This window comes from Crocodylus siamensis, chromosome 13 (assembly GCF_052110815.1).
Source record: "Crocodylus siamensis isolate JL-2025a chromosome 13, ASM5211081v1, whole genome shotgun sequence".
NCBI lineage: Eukaryota > Metazoa > Chordata > Crocodylia > Crocodylidae > Crocodylus > Crocodylus siamensis.
In genome coordinates, this window is record NC_143407.1 from 3,257,928 (window position 1) to 3,280,146 (window position 22,219).

Sequence of the window (22,219 nt, forward strand, 5' to 3'; positions counted from 1 at the left end):
CGGGGTCCATCTTCCCCACGTACGTACCTTTTGATCAGGATGGGGCTCACGCCGTGCCGGATTGCTCTTTATTGACTTATTTATTTGCAGGTCCCCCCCCTTCCCTCCCCCCTTTGGAGGCTGCCTAAGTTTAAAACCTGGCGTGGGCTGCATGAATATTTTGGCTGGATGTCACTGCTCGGTTCTGCTTCAGAGCTGTTTCTCAATGGGACTACTGCACAGGTTGTACTAATGTCGCTCTTGCCGGCTTGGCTGCGATGCAGAGGAGGGTCGCGGTCGTGGTCGTGGGGGGCGAGGTGACGACTTCGCAGAGGCTGCTGTGCAGCGCGTGGGTATTTATTTGGGGGGGGAGAGTGGATTAGATTTTATTTTTTCGTTTCCTCCCCCCCTCTCGATTCAAGGCTGGCGTGTGGCGCCGGGCACTCCCCGGCGCCCCGCGTTTCAGAGCTCGGAGGGCTGTCGCTGCGTAGTTCGGAAAGTGGGAAATGGTGACGCAGTGATCATTGTCGCCCAGTTTGCAAAAGCCTCGGGGGCGGGGGGGAGGGACAGGTATGCGGTGCCTTTCGGAGGCTTGCAGACCAGCTGAGAGGGGTTAAGGATGAGTTGAGAAGGGAAGGTAGCGTGGAGGGATTAAATGTCATCATTTTGGCGTTGGGAAGTTGTTTACCTTGCTCTCTCCGTGTCTCCATGTTGGCAGCCTTCCAGCTCACATGTGATAGTCTTCCCTGTACTGCTGCATCATTAACTAAGTGGCTGAGCTTGCACACCATTGGCTGGGGTGGGCTCTGAGTCTAAACACTGGATCCTATTGGAGGAGAGGGTGATGGCAGGTGAAAACCTCTCCAGGATTGGCCGAGGGCAGGGTGTCAAATCTAAATGTCGATTTCACTCGCTTCAAAGTGCTGGGAACTGCTCTGTGACTACGGGCTCAGCTGGGTTTTCATTCTGGCTTTTTTTTTTTTTAAAGCCAGGCGTTTGAAAAGCTCTCTGTCACTTGGCCGAAAGCAAAAGAGAAACGCAGCACGTTCCCCGGCGCGGCCTGCGCGGGTCGTTGTGGGCGCAGATAAATCACCCGGCGTTTGAATGGCATCGGTGACAGGTGAGTTTCCTTCTGTTGCAAAACAAGCCGCAAGGACGCGTCAGCGTTGCAGCCCGCAGGGAAGGGGAAAGTCGTGTATTTGTGAGTGTCTCTTCCTTATAAGGGTATTCGGTCTCGTTGCTGAGCGCCGGTACCCTTGCGGGAGGAAGGATTTGCTAGCCTGCCCAAGTGTCCCGGGCGGAGTGACTTGCGATGTATAAATACAGAGCGGGAATACGAGGGCGACTGCGGCCTCAGCTCTGCTGTAGACTGCGCCAGAATAAAACCGCAGGGAAGCGCGCGAGGGCTGAATATGGCCTTCGGCGATGATTTATTTAAAAAATAAATACAGTTAGAGAGTGGGGTTGGAGGGAGGAGTGCAGCACATGGGGCTGGGGAGGACAAACAGCCCAGATCCAGCAAGGCCTGGAGATGGAGGATGAGCATGAGTCCAAGCCAGACAGGAGGCCATTTTTTTTACCCGTTTCTGATGCCGTTTCCCTGCCCTCCTTCTTCCCAGAGTGCTCCGCGGGGAGAGGTTGGGTCCGCCCAGGTGTTTGGCAGATGCTGCTCAGCTCCCTGGCTCGAGAGGTCCCCGGATCCTGCAAGGAGCTTTCTGCCCCGAGCCTCCAGTCACGTAGAGGCTCCAGCGAGTTCAAGGATAAGGGGGCGGACGCCGTTCAGGTATTACTCATTTGCCGGGAGCTCGAGAGTCAAGTACGGTCATTTAGCAACAACCGTCCTGGTTATAACCAGAGCGAACGTGGCGCGTTCTCGGCCTGGATCGCTTTCGATGGCCGCTTGTCTCCAAAAAGCGTATCCCGTATCCCCGCAGGCACCCACTGCCAAAGACCCGATTTCATCAGGCCGGGTAGGGCTGCTCGAAGCCCTGGGGCAGGAAAGCGGAAGGGAGGAAGCCATTTCCAAAAGGGAGAGCCAAGGGTGGTATCTCCAGCGGGGTAAAAAGCGCCTCCTTTTCCCTCCTTCCGTCCTCACGCCGTTCCCCGCCTCCCGCCCTCCACGGCGCATCGAGCATCCCCCTTGCAGGTGTCCCCGACCCTCCTGCGTCACTCGGCCCTCGCCCGTGGAGCTGACTCCCGCTGAGCTTCCGCGCTTCCTGCTGGGCGAGATCCGCAGAGAAGGAGGAACAGCAGCCGCAGCGGCAGTCCCTGCAGCGAGGCCGATGGGCGTACACGCACGTCTGCCGGCAGTGCTGCAGAGCCGCGCTTCCACGCTGATACGCCAGCAGCGGAGAGACCCACGCGCGGGCAGCGGCCGGACCGAGAGCCGACGCTCAGTTGCTCGGGAGCGCGGTGAGTTGCATCTCTTCTGTTGAACGCGGTCCGTCCAGGTGCCCCTTGCGTTCGCCCCCTCTCGCCGGCGGGGCGGGGGGCTCTTGCCAGGCGTTCAGGGCTTCCTGCGGCAGAGGGGATTCGTGGAAGGAGGTGGGGCTGGCACACCGTCAGTGCAGAGAAGAGCAGGTGTCCTTTCAAAGCCCCGAGCAGACACAGGTCGGCACGCTCACGTTGGGTTCCTTGTCGCCTGCCGGCCCCGGAGGGGTTTGCGTCAGTGACCGAGTTCTTTTTTTGGCTGATTTTAAGCTCGAATGGTAGCTACGTTCTTCAGCCCTCCCCGGGTGGGAATTCAGTTCTTTGTGAGAAAGAAATCCCAGGGACTTGATGACGTGCTAGAGACGCGGTGCTTTGCTGCAGGGGCGATGGGGGAGACGGACTTGTTGGGTTCCTGTGTGAGCAGGAGCTCATACTAGTGTGCTAGGGGCACAAGCAACCGATTCACGTGGCCCGGTGGCTAAGATGCTGAACATGAGCTGGGAGGTCTGGGTTTGATTCCTTACTCTGCTGCTTGGTTACTTGGCTTCGTCTTTCGATGGCTCAGCTTCCTCCTCTGTAAAGAGGGTCTTCTTGTACATAGCTGCCTTAGTGAGGCACTAGGAGGCTTATTCATCGCTGGGTTGAGTACTTGAGGCACAACCCACGCAGATTTCCTGAGGTGATTTAACTGTGCAAGGACCATGCATGCGAGGAAAAGCAAGTGCGGTCTTTGCACCAGCCGGCGGTACGTGCTTGAGAGCATTACCTTGATTTTATTCCTTTGCACCGGAGTGGGGCTGTCTGAGCAGAGGCAGCCATGATCTCTCGCTGCGCTCGCTCTGCCAACATCGGCCGTGTTACATCTGTGACGCAGTCCGTTTTGTTGGAGGCTGTTGCCTGGGCTTTGTGGAGCGGGATGGTGAGGGCAGGGGCTGGAATGATGCGCGCTCGACGTCGGTGCTGGGGTTTGCATCTGTGAGCGAAGCAGCAGGGGCATCGGCACCTGTCCGGTTCGCCGACCAAGAGCAGAGCAGGGATTCAGACGAACACGACAGCACCCCTAGCCATTTTGTTGCTTGCCGAGGAGAGTGTGAGCCTGCAGCGCTGCTGCTGCTCTTCATTTCCATGTCATGTAAATACAGTGCTCTGTGGCAGGAGTGTGGCCGATGCTGTGAGGAGGTTACAGGCTTTGAGCAAATGCTTCTCTTTTCTCACTGGGGAAAATCCATTGTTACCGTCAACTCCTCGACAGTTTGTTTCCTCTTCCCCCCCCGCACCAGAAACGGCCTCAAAGCCCATCCAGGGAAGCCAGCCCCTGCCCTGCAACTGTTTTAACCTTGCGTGAGATGTTTTTGTGTCTGGTGTGGTTGGGGATTGCCAGTCTTCGGTCCCCACGATGGGGGCGCATGCCGCAGCAGCTAAGCATCTGCTCCAGCGGGTGCCTGTGGATGGAGACGCACGCAAAATGCATCTCATCACAGCATTCGTGCACAAAATGGCCGTCGCGCATTGCCGAGACGCCCTTGTTGCGTGTTCAAGGGTGCCCGTCCTCCCCCCGCCCCCCGCCTATTTTGCGGGATGGGATAATTGTGTTGCCTCGTGAGAGATTTTTCCTGGCATTGCGGTTGGATTTATGCGATGCATGCAGCGGGCTCGCACCTTGGGCTGGCCCTGCCTGTCTGTGGCAGGGAGGGATCCTTCTTGGCGGGCCCAATGTCAGGCTGCCTCCTGCAAGGTCGTTCGCCCGCCCCGCCGTTACCCGGCGTCAGGTTCTCGAACTTTCGGTCCCGGTTTCCCCGGCACGGCCGGCGTCCGGGCCGCGAGCTGCGTGGTGCGGACGCCCTCTGCTTTTGCAATGGGCCAACTCCAGCTTTGGGGTCTCAATGCCGATCAAATCTCTCGTCTCCAAAAATCCAGACCTGAGTTTTGGGGCACGAGCTGCTTTCGGGAGCAGGAAGCCACCCATTTTTTGGACTGTTCTCAGATGCAGGCATGGCAGTGTTGGAGTGAGGGGGAAGGAGAAGGGAACCAAGTCCATCTCTGTGTTGGGTGACCCTTGTCTGTTCTTAGTGCCGGTCCTCCCTGCTCGGCCGCCTTCTTATCCCCTGAGTTGGGCTGCCAGATGGAGGCGAGTGCTGAATCTGCTCCGAGCTTTTCTTTGCCCGTCTCTCGCCTGTTTTCAAGGAGCTCTGGTCCTTGTCAATCTAATGTGCACTCTCATTTTCACATAATTTTTCCAGGGAAAGGAACCTGCCTGCTAATCCTGATGGCAGTGCTGACTCTTCACCCGCGGGGAGGCATATGTGGTAGCTTGTCTGCTAAACACCAAGCCAACGCAGCATGAATCAGACCATAAGTTTTCCATAGAGGAGACACTGTTTCCTAGTTAAACCCAGGCCTTCTTTCCCCTGCACCACCAGTGGGGCACACGGTCCTCCCTGGCTGTGTATGGGCTGCTGAACCGTGTTTGCTCCAGAGCTGCGACCGAGCCAGGGGCACGTGACGGCATTTGGAGAGGGAGAGAGCAGGGCATCGCAGGCTCAGGCAAAACACGCAGAAGTCCTGGTATCCTGATGGAGCGCCTTCTTGCAGCCTGTCCATTTATACAGCTTCAGGTCTAGCTCCCAAACGGCCATGATGGTTTGAGTGAAGGACAAGAAGATGCTGTGGTCCCAGGACTACTTAGTGACCACACGGCCCAGTGTCTGGGACACGTGAGTTAGCCCCTTCAGACTAACAGTTGAAGGAGCTGGTGAAAAAGCAGAAGGGAAAACCTTTGGAGATCTATTGAAACACAGACAGCTCATTGTCCTGCGGCATGCGTCAAGGGCAGCTTATGTTACAGGAAGCCTCTTGCGGGCATTACAGTGTCCGCCTTCTAGAGCCCTTCTGTGTCAAGCCACTCGCTGGGAACAGCCCGTCATCCCTTTAAGGACACGGGGGGTCCCGACTTCCCTTGGGCAATGTCTAGAGAATAGCAGCGGGGGCAGCGGGAATTTTTTGGGTCCTGCAGTGGCAGAAGGAGTCGCGGCAGCGAACGTGTTAGAACAGCTTGCCAGCCCGGCATTCAGCGTTCGTTGTAGGAGGGCACGTTTTCAAAAAAGCTTGCAAATGCAAAAGGCTTGTTAGGCTTCGTCCAGTTCGGCAGAGGGCGGTTCGTTACAGTCTGTTCCCCAGCGTGTTGTCCAGACTAGTTTTATATGGCTGAAGTACGACGAGTCTTTTATCACCTTTCTTGGGAAGCTCTTTCACAGTCTACTAGAGCCAAATGGTGAGCGCTTCTCCTTAACAGCCAAAACGTCCCTTGGCTTAACTTCATCTCATCCCTGCTAGTTACAGCACCTTGCGTTGCCTTAAAGAAACCCTCTTTTCCTGCTGTCTGTGTCATTCGGAGGACTTGCTTTTCCACCTCAGGGCTCTCAAGTGTAGCGCTAAAGCGTAGGGCAAACTGCGCAGCAGCACGATCATCCTGATGAGTCACGGCAACATCAGAAAATGGCGCCCCAATAATTAGCACTTCTCATAAGGCTGTTGTGTTAACGCTGCTTCCTCAAGTTCTGCCTGGCTTTGGGGCAGGCAGTTCAGAGTCAAAAAGGTGGGGTGATTTTTTTTGCACTGAGTATAATTTACCACACGTAGTGCGGTGGAGTACGCTCAAATTGGCTCGGTTTGCAGGGGTATCACGTATTCTTGCAGGGCCGGTAGGAAGGGTTGCGACGAGCTATATGACCGGTCGTTATTTCATTACCTTGTCCCGTCCAATAATAAGCATAATGGCACATGTTAATGCCCGTTGCGTATCCTGTGTGTGAGGGCTGGCAGAGCCGTAGGAGGCTGCAGGAGGATGAGCCGCAGGGGTCTGCGGCATGAGCACTTCTTCCAGATTGCCGCAGAAGCCGGGAAGAGCAGGGGCAAGTAGATCTACAACTACATGGCTTCCCCAAACTACCCCCATGGCATTCCCAAACTGCCCCTGCGATAGCCACGTCAACCTCACTGCCAGTCTGCGGTCTGGGAGGGCATAACTCTGCCTGACGCCAAGACCTACGTTCCCAGCCTGGCAGAGGTTTTTTTTTTTTGGTAAGAGGAGAGGGCTTTGCAAGCTCGATGCTCCGTGAAACTGCGCCTGAATGCGGCACGGATCATTTCCAAGCTGCTTTCCTGCTTGGAACGGCCTTTGTTTAGCAACCACCGGTGTGAACAGGAATCACTGGCCATAATATTAAATCACCGGGTGCAGCAAGAGTTAATCCCGTAGCAGGTTTCCATGTGGCAATAGCGTGGAAGGCAAATCGCCATAAAGGGTGACTCTTACATTTGTTCAGCAGCTGGTTTTCAAATACCTCCGCCATTTCAACATAGCCACTCGGCCCCGCATCCCCAGAAGAATACCTGGCGTGATTCACTTGCCTAGGAACTGATTCTCCCCAGGGTTTAAAGTACTATTTAAAGCCCTAGCCTCTTTTTTCCCCCCAGTGCAGTGCGCAGTCAGGCCAAACCCTTGTTTGCTACTCAGTTTAAAAAATATGCAGCTTGTTGATCCTTCTGCTCTGTTAAATGTTTCCAAGGTAAATATGTGTGGGTGTGCTGGCATCTTGGAGACTAACTTTGCATTCTAATAGGAGCTAAAATTGGTGGCTGATTTGGAAAAGGAAAGCCGGTTGTCCAGTTAGGATGAAACAGGACGAACGTGTTGGAGAGGAGGCCCCACGACCAGTGTTCTGGCTATCTTTTTACTTCTGTGCGTAACGCTTGGAGGACCAGAACCTGTTGTTTCATGGCATCAGGTGCAAGACATGGGCTCAAAGCCATCTCTGGGCTGTGATCTTTGAGGCTGGTGTGCTGGAGTTTTTATTCGGTACCTAAGGAAGCAAAATTCCTGTTGCAATCCTTCTTGGTGCCAGATGGGAAGACGGCATTGTCACAGCCTGGCCCTGTCCCGGGCCGAAGCGGTGCTGGCGTCTGGGGAGCAGGGTCACTTTTTTAAAATTCTGTGCAACAGGTATCGTGTTGGCTCGTGTGTCTCTCGCTGCTGGGCCTAGCTTAGCTGGAGAAGGCTGTTCGCTCGGAGAGGTGGCCTGGTTTAGCATCGGGGCGGAGGAGAAGGCTGCCTGTTTGGATGCACAAGCCTCTCCCCCACCAGCACTCGGGGAGAGAGCGTCGTGTCAAGTGGCTGCAATGACCCGCGTGCCTCAGGTCGCGGAGCTTGTTGCACACTTCATAAGTTCACCCCGCTCCATTCCCTATAAAGTTCCCCACTTGTAACGCCACGTCTTTAGGGCCTGCCCCTGGCCCTACCACAAACCCTGGGTGTCATTCACAGGTCTTCTGTGGGCAGCTTCCCAACCTACCATATTTCCTCATGTCAGGGCTGGGAAAATTAGGCTTTGATCCTCGATTCGCTCTGCGCCGGCACATGGAGCGGGGCAAAGGGGAAAGGCTTGATGGAGCCTGTGTGTCCTCCGGTGCATGTCCCAGCAGCTTCAGGACCACTTTAGCATCAGCCCTGGCAAAAAGAGACTGGCTAAAACACGTGGTTTTCACCAGCCTCCTACCAGCAGCCTTTACAGAGCCAGTCTAGAGCACTTACAAAAGTGAGGAATTCCCCCTAAGCTGGGGGAGAGTCACAGGGGGCAGTCCCTGCCCGCTGTCAGGCCCCCCTACACTGTCCGAGTAACGTGGAGCAGCCGTGAGGATACGAATCACTTGGAGGCAAAGCATTTGCTGATACTAGAGATAGCGGAAAATCCCAACAAGCCTTGTGGAAATTCCACAGCTCTCCCGTTTTCCATTGGAAACTGGTCACAAAAATGTCCCAGGTGATCCCACCAGCGGTGGTAATTTTCCAGAGAGGGGTGTATGTGTGTGTGCATCCGTGCCTGCATTATAACATCTAGGTCTGCGTTGCCACTGTACTGGGTGATGGGGCGCACGCGCACACAACTTTTAGGGGGAGTTCTACCATGTGTCGTTTTTCGCTTCCTGGTGTGGCATCATGAACTGGTCTAATTTTTTTAACTTGTTGTCAAAATTTCCCCCTCTCAGGATTACCTGCCTGCCCAAGCAAGCCGTAGGCTTTGAAGGAATCGCCACTGCTACCGATGTATCGGGAAGGTGAAGCTAGCAGTTGCCAGCCGTGGCGGAAAGCTACTGGTGGGAAGGGAGGCTCGGCAAGGCACAGGAATACTTATCCGCCTCTGACTGTGAGTAGCATCTATGTTTTAATTCTACTTGAAGCTGTAGACTGCAAATTCTGACCGACACAGCACAGAATGAGTGATTGCATAAATTCAATTGCAAGTCTAAAAACAAATGCGCCATTTTAATTTTCTGCTGCCTCGTTATATTTTTGTAAATGTTAGTCCACTTCGACGTGTCTGCAACCTTCCCCCTCCTCTCCCCTTTTCTTCTATAACTATGAAGCTGAGTACAGTCTTAATTAGTACATTAACCGACCGAAGTCGCTGTTTTATGAAGTCATTTTGGCTCTGTTCCTTCTCTGTAGCTGTTGCGTGGCTGCTGTCAGAACTGAGAGCATGAACAGTACAAGGCTGATTAAAGTGCCCCCTAATCTTCTTTTGTGTGCATGCATGCAGCTTCTGTTTTGTTAAAAGGCTTTAGCCAACATTTAATTTAGCAGTTTCCCGCTCATATTTCAGATGCAAAATTCAATGAAGTAACAAAAGGGACCCAGCAAAGCTATGTCTATGTCACCTGAGAACATGACAGTTCTTGACGGTAACTCATTCTCGGGGAGAGAGCCTCGGCTTTTGATGTGAGCCTTGTAGTGGGGAAAAGTGGGCAAATGTTTGCAGAGACTAAACTGCATGAACTTTAAATTAGAATGTAGTTTCAAGTCAGCATGCAAATCTTGGTTATAATTCCTCCTCTACTTCCCTGTTTCTCCTGTATGAACAGGATTGCCCTGATACCATCTCTTTTTTCTTTCTTCACTGGCTTCTCTTCCCCTCATGTTTCTGATGCAGTTAAAGGACAGAAAGCAGGGAAAAACCCCAAGAACGTTCACAATTGTGAGAAGTAAGAGGGGCCAGAGGTAAAACAACATCACATTTGTGTCCAGTTCCTGGAAAGCTTTGGTGCCCAGGTCTGTGCCTTGAACGATTATTATAGATACGTGTGCAACGGGGAGCGTGAATCACCACCTTGTAGTGGTGCAAGTGACTGCAAGTGTTGCAGGGCAAAGTAAACCGCACACATACGCGTACGCGCACACACACACACACACACATACGTGCGCACACACACACACCCAGTTAAAGCTTCCTGAGCAGGAAGTCTGAGGCTAAATAGACCTGATGATATTTAGCAGTGGTGAGAAAGGTCATTTTATTGTGCGCTATAAAAACATGAAATTCCGAGTCTTAGTGTTTGCCTCTGGTAATTATGCTGTTCTGTTAATAATTCACTAGATGCATTATCTAGTTCCCATTTTAGAGCACAGGAGTTAGGGTGTTACCACTAGTTCCTGCTTCCAACAGTGGCTCTCAGCTTACGATTTGGTACATGTTTTTTTATTTTTTTATCAGAAATTGGTTTCTGACGTGGTCACTTGCAAATCTCAGGGGAATTGGATTAGCTCATTTTAAGAAGAACCTTTTTCTTCCCTTCCCCGCCCCCCAAAAAACAAACCACTGTGACAGGGAAAGCCTATAACAATGACTGGCCATCTTGACAGAGATGAACAGTCGGAAACAGATACTAGTTCACGCAGAGGGAACGGTTGCTAGGTGTGACAGTTAGTAGCTATGAACTTAATGAGACATGAGTAGCGCTGTGGAGGAGGCGAGCTCACTGGAAGAAGTGAGTAGGAAAAAAAAGGAGTAATGCCAAGTTTCCGAAGTTTCATGCGACTGTTTCAATTAACCATTTCTCCTGCAGAAAGAAACCACAATCCTGCAGTAGCACAGTGCCATTTCCCTTTCTTTTAAGAGAGTTTTGCATCTGGTACTTTTTTTTCCTTTTTGGCCTTTTGCATCTGCACAAAGGCGCAGAACCGGCACGTGATAGAAGGGGCGTGGGCACTGGATCCAGCTTGCTTGGGCCACCCGCTTGAACCAGGGCATCTTTCTCCGTGCCTCATCCCTTGCCTTGGCCCCTGTGCTGACTGCGGCTGGTGGTGACAGCCAGGCGAAGCACTGTGTACTTCAGGGACAGGAGGGTGCTGGGGCTGGTACTAGCCCTCAGAAGCAGGAGCTGGAACGGGCTCCCTGGTGCGACCGCTCCTTTCCATGCCCAGAAACAGTCGGGGGCAGGGAAGAATTGGTCTCTTGCTCTGCAAGAATTGAGCTTGGGCTATTCAATTCATTTTGCACAGGCAGGTTCAAATGGAGACTGCTCCCAGCTATTAAGCAGGGAGCGGGGGGCTTTCAGCTATACTCTACTTCCTCGGCACCTCTGGCTTATTTGGGTGTTAATGTAAAACTGCTCATGCTGACCAGATGAGGTCCTTCTGAGGCTAGTGGAAAGATCAGGGCGTGATTTAGAGTTGGTTGTGGTGGCATATGTTTTATTTTCTTAATAAATAGTTGAGTGCCAGTCCTTGCTTCATTTGAACATAACTTGAACAGCCTCCTGAAGATCCCTTACAAAACCTGGCAGCAGAATCTGCTGTCCGGGCCAAGCGTAACTGAGGTCCGCAGTATGAAACCTCAGCTCACTTCAGAGCTGTATGGCTTGGACTTGTAGGCAGCATTTGATACTGACCCAGCCTTTTCTTTGGCACTTTTCTGGATTAGTGGGCAATAATTTTCTGCTAGGTGAGATGCAAATTATTCTTACCACCTAAAGCACTGAAATGGCCGTATGTCAGGCAGCTAATTCTGCTCGTGTATATGAATCATCGGGGACATTGCTGACACAAATTTATCATCTGAAAAGCGCTATCCACCGGTAATAACAGTGATGTTTTCAACCTAAAGAGACGCATGAAAAAATCACCAGCTCTCAAACACAGTATTCTTGGAGTAGGCAAATATGTCCTTAGCCTGAACAAAAAGCATTTCTCCCCCTGATTTAAGGAGGAATGAGACACCTACATACCTTGAAGGTCTAGCTGTTATGGCTTATAGTTGCAAAGAAGGTGATAATACGCAAAGCCTATCTCCCAGAACAGGGTGTACTTCTTGTGAGGCTGACAAGATTGCAAGTCAGGAGATGTGACCCAGACACAAGGAATGAGAAAAACCATTTTTACGTGGCTGCTTTTGTGGCCATAATAAATGCATCCAAGTAACTAGTACCAGGCATAAGGCTGGAGGAGGGTTTCCTGCTGGTTGTGATATTTCCCCCAAAGAAGCAGCTTCTGGGTACTTTTTTTTATTTAAAAAAAAATGAAAAAAGACAGGCAGACCTGAGGATGCATAATTTTTAAGACTGTTGCATTTCAGAGTCACTTGTCATTCAGACCAAGGCCCAGACCTATCACTTCCCCTTTTGTTCTGGCTCCCCTGGAAAGTCCTTCTAACACTGTGCTGTGATTTGCCATGACTTTGTGCTCTGCAATACTAAGATGGAAAATTCATGCTCTGGAGCCTGAGGTGCAACTGAGAAGCCAACCCCTGCAGTGGGAAAGGTGAGGTCTGCTTCTGAGTGTGAGTTATGGCCATGCAGATCATTGAGTGTGGGGTGCAGTGAGGCAGGGCTCCTTGTGCATGCTCTTCTCCCATGGTAAGCAGAAGCAAAGTGAGGCTGTCTTGCCCTCAGTGAAGGAAGGGGTAAACCAGCATAGTTTTGCTTCCACTTACTGCAGGGTGAAGAGCATTCACACAGGAAGTTACTGTGGAGCAGATAGCCCCACCCCACTTTTACTTGTTGAACAACTGTTGCTGCATCCATATGCTCACTTTAATCCTGACTATGCAGCAGTGAGACATGACAGCTTAGCTCAGATCAGCTGAATGTGGAGTCTGTGCTACAGCAACAGAAGGGAAAGGATGGATGGGTACAGACAGGTCTGCTGCACAGAGCTGGACCTGGCTTCTGCCAATCCAGGGGAGCTAGTTATTATTTATCCTTCCCCATTTTTATTGTGGCAGCTTTGCACAGTGGGCACGGCCCCAAAGAACAGTTGGCAGAACATGCTGAGGGAAGAGGACGATGAAGCCTTACACAGAAGTTGCGTGCAGCAGTGTGCAAAGACACAACTCCAGCCGAAGCTGAATTCAGATTTCAGAGTTTGTGCAAGGGAGGGTGAGTGTCTCCATCGCCAGTGAACGGCTGAAAGACTCACTGGGTCACTGCAGTGGAAACCACTGCTAGGGCAATTATTTATTTCACATCGCCTTGCTATAAGCAGATTACTGAGCTGGCACCAAGGACCAAATTTGCATGTTGAGAGGCGCTGTGGCGATGTCACACTTTCATTTCCCTTCCTCGCAAACACAGGCTTGCTGGTGCAGAATTGCTTCCATAATTTTACCTCTTACCCTTTTCTGCTTGGCTCTGGGAGCTGAATTTAAATACAGCAGTGTCACCTCTATGACACGTGGCCTTCTGGTTGCTTTGAAGCTTGCTACTTTCTTTGGAAACCAGAGTTTACTGACAATTTGCTATTATAGTCACTGCAACTGTGTGTGGTGCTTGGCAAAGCTCTAGCACAGGAAATATAAACCTGATAGCTAGGAGCTCTGAACTCAAGGACAAGCCATGAGCAGTTCACTATAATGACACCACAGGTGCTTCCTTTTGGCTCTTCGCACCACCCCAGTGTCAGCCGGATCACTCCCACAGGCTGCCCAGCCCTGCCGCTGCCCCGGAGGGATCACAAGAAACTGGGTGGGGGTGATGTTAGGGGACTAATGCCTCCAATATGCTCAAGGGAGAAGAGGATGTTTTTTGGCTCGGTAGTTTCAGTGTTCTTGTGCTATAATGGCCTGACTGAGTTGGGATGATTCTCCTGAGTGACTCACTTTGCAATGCACTGCTCTTTTCTATCAAGCAGGGATGCGGCAAAGATCCTGGCGTTCCAGCTGAGAGCTAAAGGTGAGTAGTCTCACCTCACTCCCATTTCAGAGTGCCAACTTGGATCTTTGCCTGAAAGCACTCTCTGGCAAGCAGTCTCAACTGAAACATCCCACGGAGTGCATTTCCTTTCCCCACTACAGAAGGCTCTTTCTGTAATACACATGAGGGTAGCATAGGGGAAAGTCATTCATATGGACTACCTCCATCTTTTTTGCTCAGCACCTGGGGGCCACTCTAGGAAACACTGCACAGTCGCACAGCGTAGCGGCACTGAAAGGTTCTGCGTGATTGCTATGGCTTTTCCGCTGTTCTAAGGTTAAATGCCATTTTTAATGTCTGCCACTAGCAAACAATCCTGTAGTGTGACGAGGCAGGTGGTTCATGATGCCAAAAATATAACTAATGTTCCGGTCAAGTAACCAAAGCCTGGCCAAGACATTTATGCATTCCAGATGTTGGAACAAATCCAGTTTCTGAAGTTAGCCTACCACGTGTCTGTGCGAGAGCCATGTTTTCAAACACTGCGGCCTAAGTGCACCTGCAAGGCATGCCCATTAGCCTTCGGAAAAGTGAATGGCTGCAGTGGGAAACGTTGTTAAAGGTTTTGGGTGCCAGAATGTTGTTTCGCAGTTGTTGGAAAACTACCTCTTCAGATACTACACAATTATTTCACTTCCCAAAACAGGTCTTAACTCTTGCCCACGTGCACCGTGGAAAGTGCATGTGGCTGCCTTGATAACCTGCATTCAACCCTGCGTGGCCCATCCAGCCGGTCTCCGGATCAGTGAGCAGGGATAACTGGTCTCAGCTTTTGGCATGGATGCAAGTGAAGACCACGGTGGAGAGTGGGGAATGAAGAGTTTCCCCACAGCTGCCCTTTAGACAGTCAGGGCACGTTCTGAGGTAAGCCAACCACACAGAAAGCCAAGTCCTCCCACAGGTCTGTTTTCATTTCTAAATGAGATGTGAGAATCAAAACATTTGCTGAGAAGTGAAAGAAAAATTTAGTTCTGACACTAGCCTAAGGACTTCCTTCCTCCTTTCTGGGACCACCTACAATATAGTATGTGGATTATTTCCTTACGATGGTGGGAAATTGGCTGTGAACACATGGAGTTGTGTGTGCTATGTCTGGCTGTCTCAAAAACGTTCCATGATAACAATCTGCAGAAAGGTTTGGCTAATTATGGCTGAGCTCACCGTGAAACCATAGTACATCCGTGTAGCTCTGTTACCCACAACCTGAGCAAACAGTCTCTTAGGCAAACATTACTCAAGCCGTTGCCTGGGAGCTCTTCTTTCCTCCAGATAGATTGTTACTGGGAGTGATTTAGATGGGCAAGAATGGGAGAATGCAGCAACACTTCCATGTCACCAGCAAAGGGTCCCAAGCCGTTGAGTCACTGAAGTGTGGTCACTTCCAGGATGGAAGGCAGCAGATAACTGGCCCCTGACGGGACAGGAAATGTTGGACAAGGGCAACAGAGTAAATCCCTCCTGTCACCAAAAATGGAGTGGGATTTTTGGCTTTTGGGAAGGGCTCAGTTTCTCATCTTCCATGCGACATTGCTCCTCTTCTCCTCTCTGATGCTGCTGGGCTTCATGTTCAGCCTCCTGCTCAGATCCTAAGCCACCCCCTCAGGTTACGGATGTGGAAGCAAGGTCTGATCTAAGAATGCATTCACACGTGGAAGGCAGGAAGATGAACCGGCTTATGTGGTGTTTTCTCTCTCCTCCATCAGCGTGTAGCCATGTGCACTCTGTGGTCGAGGGGATGGCTCCCAGCTGTGAGTCGGACTGAGGTGGATCCTACACAGTTCTTGTAGTTGACCCTGAAGGCAACAGGAGGGACTTGTTTGTCAAAAGCAAAGGGAGCTCTTGGATGCAAACAGTCAGGGCATGTTAGTTGTAGGGAAAGCATCTGGATTCCAGTCCCGCTGCCGCACCTGTAATGTTGCTGGTGTGGCACGCTGTCTGCCTGCAACAGATAGTGTGCATTACTGAGCCTGCCTTCGGGACACAGGTAATCTCTGATCAGTAGGCCGCACAGAGCAATAGTGGAGGAAGGAAGAGGGGACCTGACTACCGGTTGGAAGATTCTGCTGTTTTGTGAGCTTGCTTTGGCAGAGGCAGTACATTTCCAGGCTGATTTCCTGCCTTCCCTGTAGGATGGCCTTCCGTAGGCCCTCGCTGTTCCCGGTGCTCCAAAAGCAGGTGTGTCACTTCTCTTAAAAGTGGCTGCAGTCAAAGCCTCGAAAGCAGAAGCAGGAAGACCCCTTTGAATGTCGTGCTTTCTAACGTTGTGCGTTTAACTGAAACGACTGTTCACCGAAGCCCGCGGATTTCTGGTCTGGAGAGAGGAGACCTCGCCGGCGGGTGGGTATTCGGGCAGGTCAGACCCTCAGCACCAACGTGCGCTGAACAAAAGGGGCTGAGAGCAGCTGAGACTCGAGGCTGTGTGGGTGTGGGTGTACACGCGGCCGTACCTGCCTCCTGGGGTGGGAGCGGACGGTGCAGTCACGGACGCGGCACGATGCTTCCTCGTGCCTCTGAGTAAGCACGGTTTGGCTCTGGCCATCCTCAGGTTTCAGCCTGAGGAAACAAAATGGCTGTCTGTTCCTCTGAATGCCTTCGGATAATACATCTCGTCATCTGTAGCACATGAATCACAAGTGCTTCCTCCTCATTAACACAGTCGGGGGGGTTTCAGAGAACAACACTGCGATTTTTTTTCTCCCCTATTCCAGCACTCTGTTCTGTGTTGGTTCTTGTCTTCAGATGGACTTTGGCCATTAATTCCTTTCATCAGAGCAGATTACAGGAAGTACGCACTTTCGGTGCTATGAAGTAACGCTGGGTTTCACATATTCCGTGTTGAACTTACAAGTGCTTGGGGGGTGGAAATCTTGCAGGTGTAGCTCACGTGTGAATCCCTGCGTGGTCTGGTGGTTGGCTCAGGGTTTCTGGGTGCATCACTGACTTAGTATGTAACCTTGAGAACTTCACTATGCTTCAGTGGTAAGATGAATAATACGTACCTGCACAGCATAGGGGTTGCTAGATCCCATTGACATTTCTGGCATGGCTGAAAGATGAAAACAAGCAAAATATTATTGGCTTTACAACCCGCTTGCAGGTATTTCTCTGTTTGCAGCTTAGAAACTTTGGAACAAAGCAGCTGCTCGGTTCCAGGCTTTCTGGGAGAATCTCTGAGACAGAACCCTATGGCTTTTGGTGAATGCCGGAAAACCAGGAAGATGGTTCAGGGGATTTGGCACTTCTGTCAGATGCTGTTTTCTGTAGTTCCAGTGACCCACTCAGGCAAAGATTTAATAGATTTTAGGGTCAGAAGGGACCTATGAGATGATTGAGCAGGAACATGCCTATTTCTCACTAAGCTCCACGTTCCAGTCCAGTTAAAAATGCTGACAGCGAGAACGAGAGAGGAAAGGAGGAAAAAAAAGGAACGGTGAGGTGCATGGGAAGACACGGGGAAGGGCTATAAGGGGAGGATGTACAGAGCCGCTGGGGCGGCATGGGAGAGAACAGGGCCGTGGCAAGGGGGAGGGAGCAGACATGGCGTGAAGGAGTGGAGGATTACTGCAAGTCTTTGGGACAGAAGTAGAAGTGGAGCCTAAAGGAGAGCTGCAAGGAGCCTGCAGAAGCACGTAGCCCCCCTAGCTGTAACAGATGATTGCTGCATTTCTGCTGCCTCTCTCGAGCCTGGTTTCAGATGCTCCCTTCCAACTGTACCAGATTGCTGATGCAGTATAGCAAGTGTAGCTGTGAATGCATCCTTTCTGATGGGGAAGCAGCGTAAAGTGATACTGCTCTGCACGCTTTCATCCCAGAATCAAAACGTGCTTTATGAAGTGGGGCAACTGTAGCTTCAAAATGTACTGTGTGACCTTAGGTGAGCCACTCACAGGATCCAGGTCTTTGAACACCCACTTTCCCGCTTCCCTTACGAGGCACTGCCTCTTACTGTTATGCTGTTTCCACTGCAGATCTGGCAGGGCGCTCAGTCGGACTAATCCATCTGAGGCAGGAATTGCTTTTGATGCTCAGGTGACATGAAGCCACTGCCCAGTGCTGCCTGAGCAGCTTTTTAATGGAAGCACAGTTAATCCAAGTGTGTCTGTGAGCTGCTATGACCCATTTATCCTGTAGACTCCCTAAAATTTTGCAAAACTTTTTGCCTGCTCATCTGCAACATACGTGTATGTTGCATTTGAAACTGGTTAGCTGCAGACAGTGCTAAATGATTCCATATTAATTGCCCAGATATGAAAACTGGCATCACACAGCTGGGTGTTTAGTACATTAAGAAGAGCGCAGTTGGTTTGTTCTTGTTTTTAATGTAAACCCTTACTTTCTCAGACGTAGGACTGCCTGAAATGCACTTAAGTTCAGTATTTTAGTATTGTAACACTACTCGAGTCAGTGGGACTGCCTGCTCTTCCCTGTTGACTGTCTTCTTTATTTTTGCTCTGCGGCTAAGTCCGCCGTTGCCTCTTTCATGCTGGGTATTTTAGCTGATGCAGCATGCCATGCAACTCGACACCAAAGGGAATAGGTGACTCGGTTGCCGATTCATTACGCCGCAGTCTGCAGCACGACTCTGTTTCAATTCGTTACACCTTGACAGGTGCTTGAGACTCTTTTTGCATCTGATGGATGCCTGCAGCCAACATTAAATGGTCTGGTTTCTTAATGGGCAGGTGTCTACATAACACAAATCACCAAACTAACGGTTTGTCTCCAGCCTCTGCTGAGACTGAAAGCTAGGAAGGTTTAAGAGCATCTTTCTTTTCTGTTAAGCTTCTCAACTTCTAGTTCAGTGGTCCCATCAGGGCTTGCTGCTTTTCTAGCAAAGCACCCTAGCCCCTAGGCCACAAGCTAAGACTTAGTGAGCATGCCATCCCTGGTGAAGCTGGCCCACTGGACAGCCAAGAGAAGGACTTGTGAAGCCAGAAGCACTGCAGCCTTGATGGAGTATAACATCCGTTCCACTAAGCCATCTGGAGAAGGCGCCGGGGGGTCTTTGTGTTGACCCCATTGTGGCTTCCAAGTGCTTATGTATTTCGCATTTAATTGTCACTGCCAAAGTGAAGAGACAGTGAGCTAGAGTGCATGGATGTAGGCAGCAACAAATTAAATTCAGCTTTACTGAAGCTAGAACTCAGGACCCTTAAGTTCTCTACATACTTTTGTAGCACAGTGCAACCCATTGAGCTACTGCAGCCAGTTTGCTAGGTCCCTGTATTATCTTTTCTCCTGCCTGCCCTAAGGCTCAGCTTCAAGAGGAGGAATGGGGGCTCTTTTGGGTAAAGCCTAGCCTGTAGCCTGAGGCTGAGAGGCGGGACCTTAGATTTTTAAGACTATGAGTTTAACTCCTGTGTGGGGATTCAGAGTGAAAAGGTGGAAGGGCCCTGGTCATCATCTTACTCCTCGATTGTGTAACTTTAACCTAGGTGGTGCTATGGGCTGTTCCATGCAGAGCAGGCTCTAAGACTGACATAGCTCTGAACGCTACTTGCGCAGCTGAACATGCTCTCAGTGTAGACGTTACTAACTCAACAGGCAGTGCTGGCTTTGGTCCCGAGAGCTGAGGACTGCTTTGGGAAAATGTACATTGCAAGCTGCTTCTGTACTGTCATAGGGGCACAGAGGAGCTGTGCTAGGCTCTCTCTTGGCTAATGGGGACACTTCTTCTGTTCGTACTGACAAAGTGCTAGTCATCTACCTTACCTGGCAAGTCAGGCCTGCTGTCTCTGCCCCGATTCTGCCTCCACAAGGCACCTTAAGCCAGAAGTCTCAGCAGCACCCACTCTTGCATGCTGGCTGCCATCCACACCATCTCATGCAGCCACAGCTATTTTGAAGCATTTGCAGGGTGGATATATATAGTCCGTACATATACATACATGTATATACGTACACGTATACACACACACACACACATACATAATATAATAAAAGGTTTGGTCTGTCTGTGTGTCAGAGCAATCGTGTCAGAGAAGAATTCAACAAAAAAAAGTTCCTTGTAAGCCAGGAAACCCCCGAGCCAGGCAGAGAGCCGACAGTTTGCAGCATCTTCTCGCTGAATGTCACTCGGGGGCGGGGACGCACGTGAAACTGGGCTAAGGAACTGAATCCGACCTTATTTGCCTTTCCTTTTTAGGTCCGGTCTCTGTGCGAATCCCTGGTGGATGGGGAACTTGAGGATTAATAGAGACACGCTGAAAGGTACCAGAGCCCTGCTTCCGTGTGTGTGCGTGTGCATGTGTGCGGTAGCTAGATCCCAGGGTTCGTGGAGACTGCGTGGACATGGAGGTATCGATCGTGGAGGCTTTGCTGTGGTCCACATAGGCACAGCTGGCAGGCACGGCACATGCTTGCCCTCGCCCCTGACGGCCCATGATGGAAGCGGCCAGCGTCAAAGACTTCCAGTGGAAAAGCCTGGCGCCTCTCCCCAGCCGCAGGGTGTACTGCTCCTTGGTGGAAGTGGGAGGGCAGGTCTTTGCCATCGGGGGCTGCGATGACAACGGCGTCCCCATGGACAGCTTCGAGGTGTACTCCCCAGAAGCCGACCAGTGGAACTCCCTCCCCCCCGTGCCCCACGGCCCGGGCCGTGGTAGCGGTGGCCACCCTGGGCAAGCGGATCATGGTGATCGGAGGGGTTGGAGTGAATCAGATGCCCCTGAAGATCGTGGAGATGTACAACGTGGACGAGGGCAAGTGGAAGAAGAGGAACTCCCTGAGGGAAGCAGCGATGGGCATCTCGGTGACCGCGAAAGGCAAGGAGCATTTCTTTGCTACTGCAGGCCTGTGGCTGGCGGGAGGGCCCCGGGTGTGGGGAGCGTGGCAGCGAGGAGTGGGCTGGGCAGAAGGGCTCCAGGGGCAAGGGACGGGAGAAGGGGCCCCTTTCCCTGGGAACGTGAACTGGGCCTTGTCTGGGGCTAGAGGAGTTGAATCAGTGGGCTGCCTTCCCTTCTGAGACATCCCTGGTGCAGGGAAGAGGGACCGTCACCCTCATAGCCCTGACCTTGAAGGAGCTCCCCGACTGAAACCACGGGGTACAGATAAACCCAGCGGCTCTCCCACGCCCCAGCCCTTTTGGTGGACAGCAACCTGTTCCCCCTCACTGGAGCTGCGAGGCCTGGGCTGGAGCGGGCATGGGGCAGGCACCCCCAGGGCTGCTGCAGCACCCGGGTGGGGCCGAGGGCATGGGGCAAGGGCACTGAGCCAGGGCTGCACCTGCACCAGGCTGGGCTGCCTCACCCCACGCTGGCCCTGGGGCTGTGTGCCTGGGGCGGAGGGTGCCGTGTGCCCGGGGCCCGGGGCACTCCCAGCACGGCAGGGCACTGCCTGCTGCTGCCAGTGCCCCGAGCCCCGAGCTGGGCCAGCCCCGTGGGCAGCACCAGCCTCCAGTGTGGCCTCAGTGCAGCTGGGCAGGTCCAAGCCCCTGGCAGGCGAAACACCATGTATCTGGGTCCAGAAAAGCAGTTTTACTTGAGTGCCCCGGGATAACTGCTCTTCTGCCGAGGTGTCGCGGCCTTAAGCCCACTTTGTGGAAGCGGTAAGGCTTCTCCCTAGCTTGCTCCTGCAGCCACACGGCTGAGGGCAAGCGAAACTTGGGGGCATCCGAACCCCACGCCTCCGAGCCTGGGCCTGCAGTAGGATGCCCGCCAAAAGATGTTTGAAACACGTGAAGCCCCTGGCGAGGGTAGAGGGTGTTTGGGGGGTTGTAGAGACACTTTGGTTCTGGACTGATTTATGGATTTGGACTTGATCGGGCTCACTTGGCTTGGAACATAAAAGCTTCCTTTTAAAGGAAACACGCACGCCCCGGCCGCAGCTTGCCGCCTGGCGCGCGGAGCCCAGGCTCGGCGGGCTCAGGCCTCAGCGGACACGGCCGTGGCCGCGAGGCGGCGCCAGCACGGCCCGAGCCCCGGCGCCGCACCGGCTCCCCGGGCCCGGCCGGCCGGGCGGGGGGGCACTCGGTGCCGGCGCAGCCGGGCAGGACCCGCCCCGGCTCCGGTTCGTGCTCGCCGGGCCCCGCCCGGGGGGGACGGCGGGAGCGACCCCTCCCCCCGCCGGGCCGCAGCTCGCGCGGGGGGGCCGGGAGGCGGGCCCGGCTCTCGGCGCAGGCCCGGGGGGGCGAGGCTCCGGGCGGGGCTGCCTCCAGCCCGCGCCCGGGGTCGTGATGCAGCCAGGGGGGCCCCAGGAGGGCAGCGGAGCTCGGTGGGGGGGCACCGGTCCCCGGGCTCAGAGGCCCCGGCCGGAGCAAGGCCGTGCCCCAGCGCAGGGCGGCGGGGGCGTCCCGTGGCGGGGCCTGGCCTGCCCCCGGCGCCGGGGGCAAGCGGCGTCCTGGGCCGGCGCAGTGACCCCACCACGGGGACAGCCGCCCGGGGGCTGCTCCCTCCGGGTACTGCCCGGCGCCCCGCGGCTCGCGGCCCTTTGCCTTTTGGGGCCACCAAGGCATCTCCCCAGCTCAACCTTGCTCTGCAGCTCAAGCCCAGGGCCCCGCAGGGCCCGGTGCTGCGGAGCGCGGGCTGGGGCCGGATTCCCTTGTGCCTGGAGGCCTCCGACCCCCTTGTCTGCACCCCTTGGCTGGGGTCGCACAGGAGCTGGGACCCCACGGCGGTCCCTGCTGAGCAGCCAGAGGTCACCGTTCCCCGCAGCCCACGGGGACCTGCCGCGCGGCTTCGCTCTTTCCAGGCAGGTCCCGTGCCTGGAAACAAAGACAGAGCGCCCGGCCTCCAGCCCGACGTCCCCGGACTCAAGCCCAGGCGGCTGGAACAAGTCCTCTCGGCACGGCAAA

The 22,219-nt window shown here is 53.2% G+C and overlaps 1 protein-coding gene across 11 annotated transcripts in view; it reads left to right on the top strand.

Annotated features, from left to right (window-relative positions):
- The first annotated feature begins 967 nt into the window (after nucleotides 1-967).
- Nucleotides 968-22,219, top strand: part of LOC149853675 (uncharacterized) — a 31,601-nt gene continuing 10,349 nt past the window's right edge. For 4 of the 11 annotated variants that reach the window (XM_090025160.1, XM_090025153.1, XM_090025161.1 and 1 more), the window contains exons 1-8: nucleotides 968-1,099; nucleotides 1,599-1,762; nucleotides 1,914-2,391; nucleotides 8,455-8,612; nucleotides 9,069-12,618; nucleotides 13,370-13,410; nucleotides 14,078-14,295; nucleotides 19,577-20,192. In XM_090025160.1, coding sequence (XP_089881286.1) covers nucleotides 1,084-1,099; nucleotides 1,599-1,762; nucleotides 1,914-2,391; nucleotides 8,455-8,483 — 687 coding nt within the window. In that variant the 5' untranslated portion in view covers nucleotides 968-1,083 and the 3' untranslated portion in view covers nucleotides 8,484-8,612; nucleotides 9,069-12,618; nucleotides 13,370-13,410; nucleotides 14,078-14,295; nucleotides 19,577-20,192. Of the gene's footprint in view, nucleotides 1,100-1,598; nucleotides 1,763-1,913; nucleotides 2,392-8,454; nucleotides 8,613-9,068; nucleotides 12,619-13,369; nucleotides 13,411-14,077; nucleotides 14,296-15,560; nucleotides 15,769-19,576; nucleotides 20,193-22,219 lie in introns of all 11 variants that reach the window. The other 7 variants (XM_090025159.1, XM_090025162.1, XM_090025154.1 and 4 more) reach the window with 7 other exon arrangements.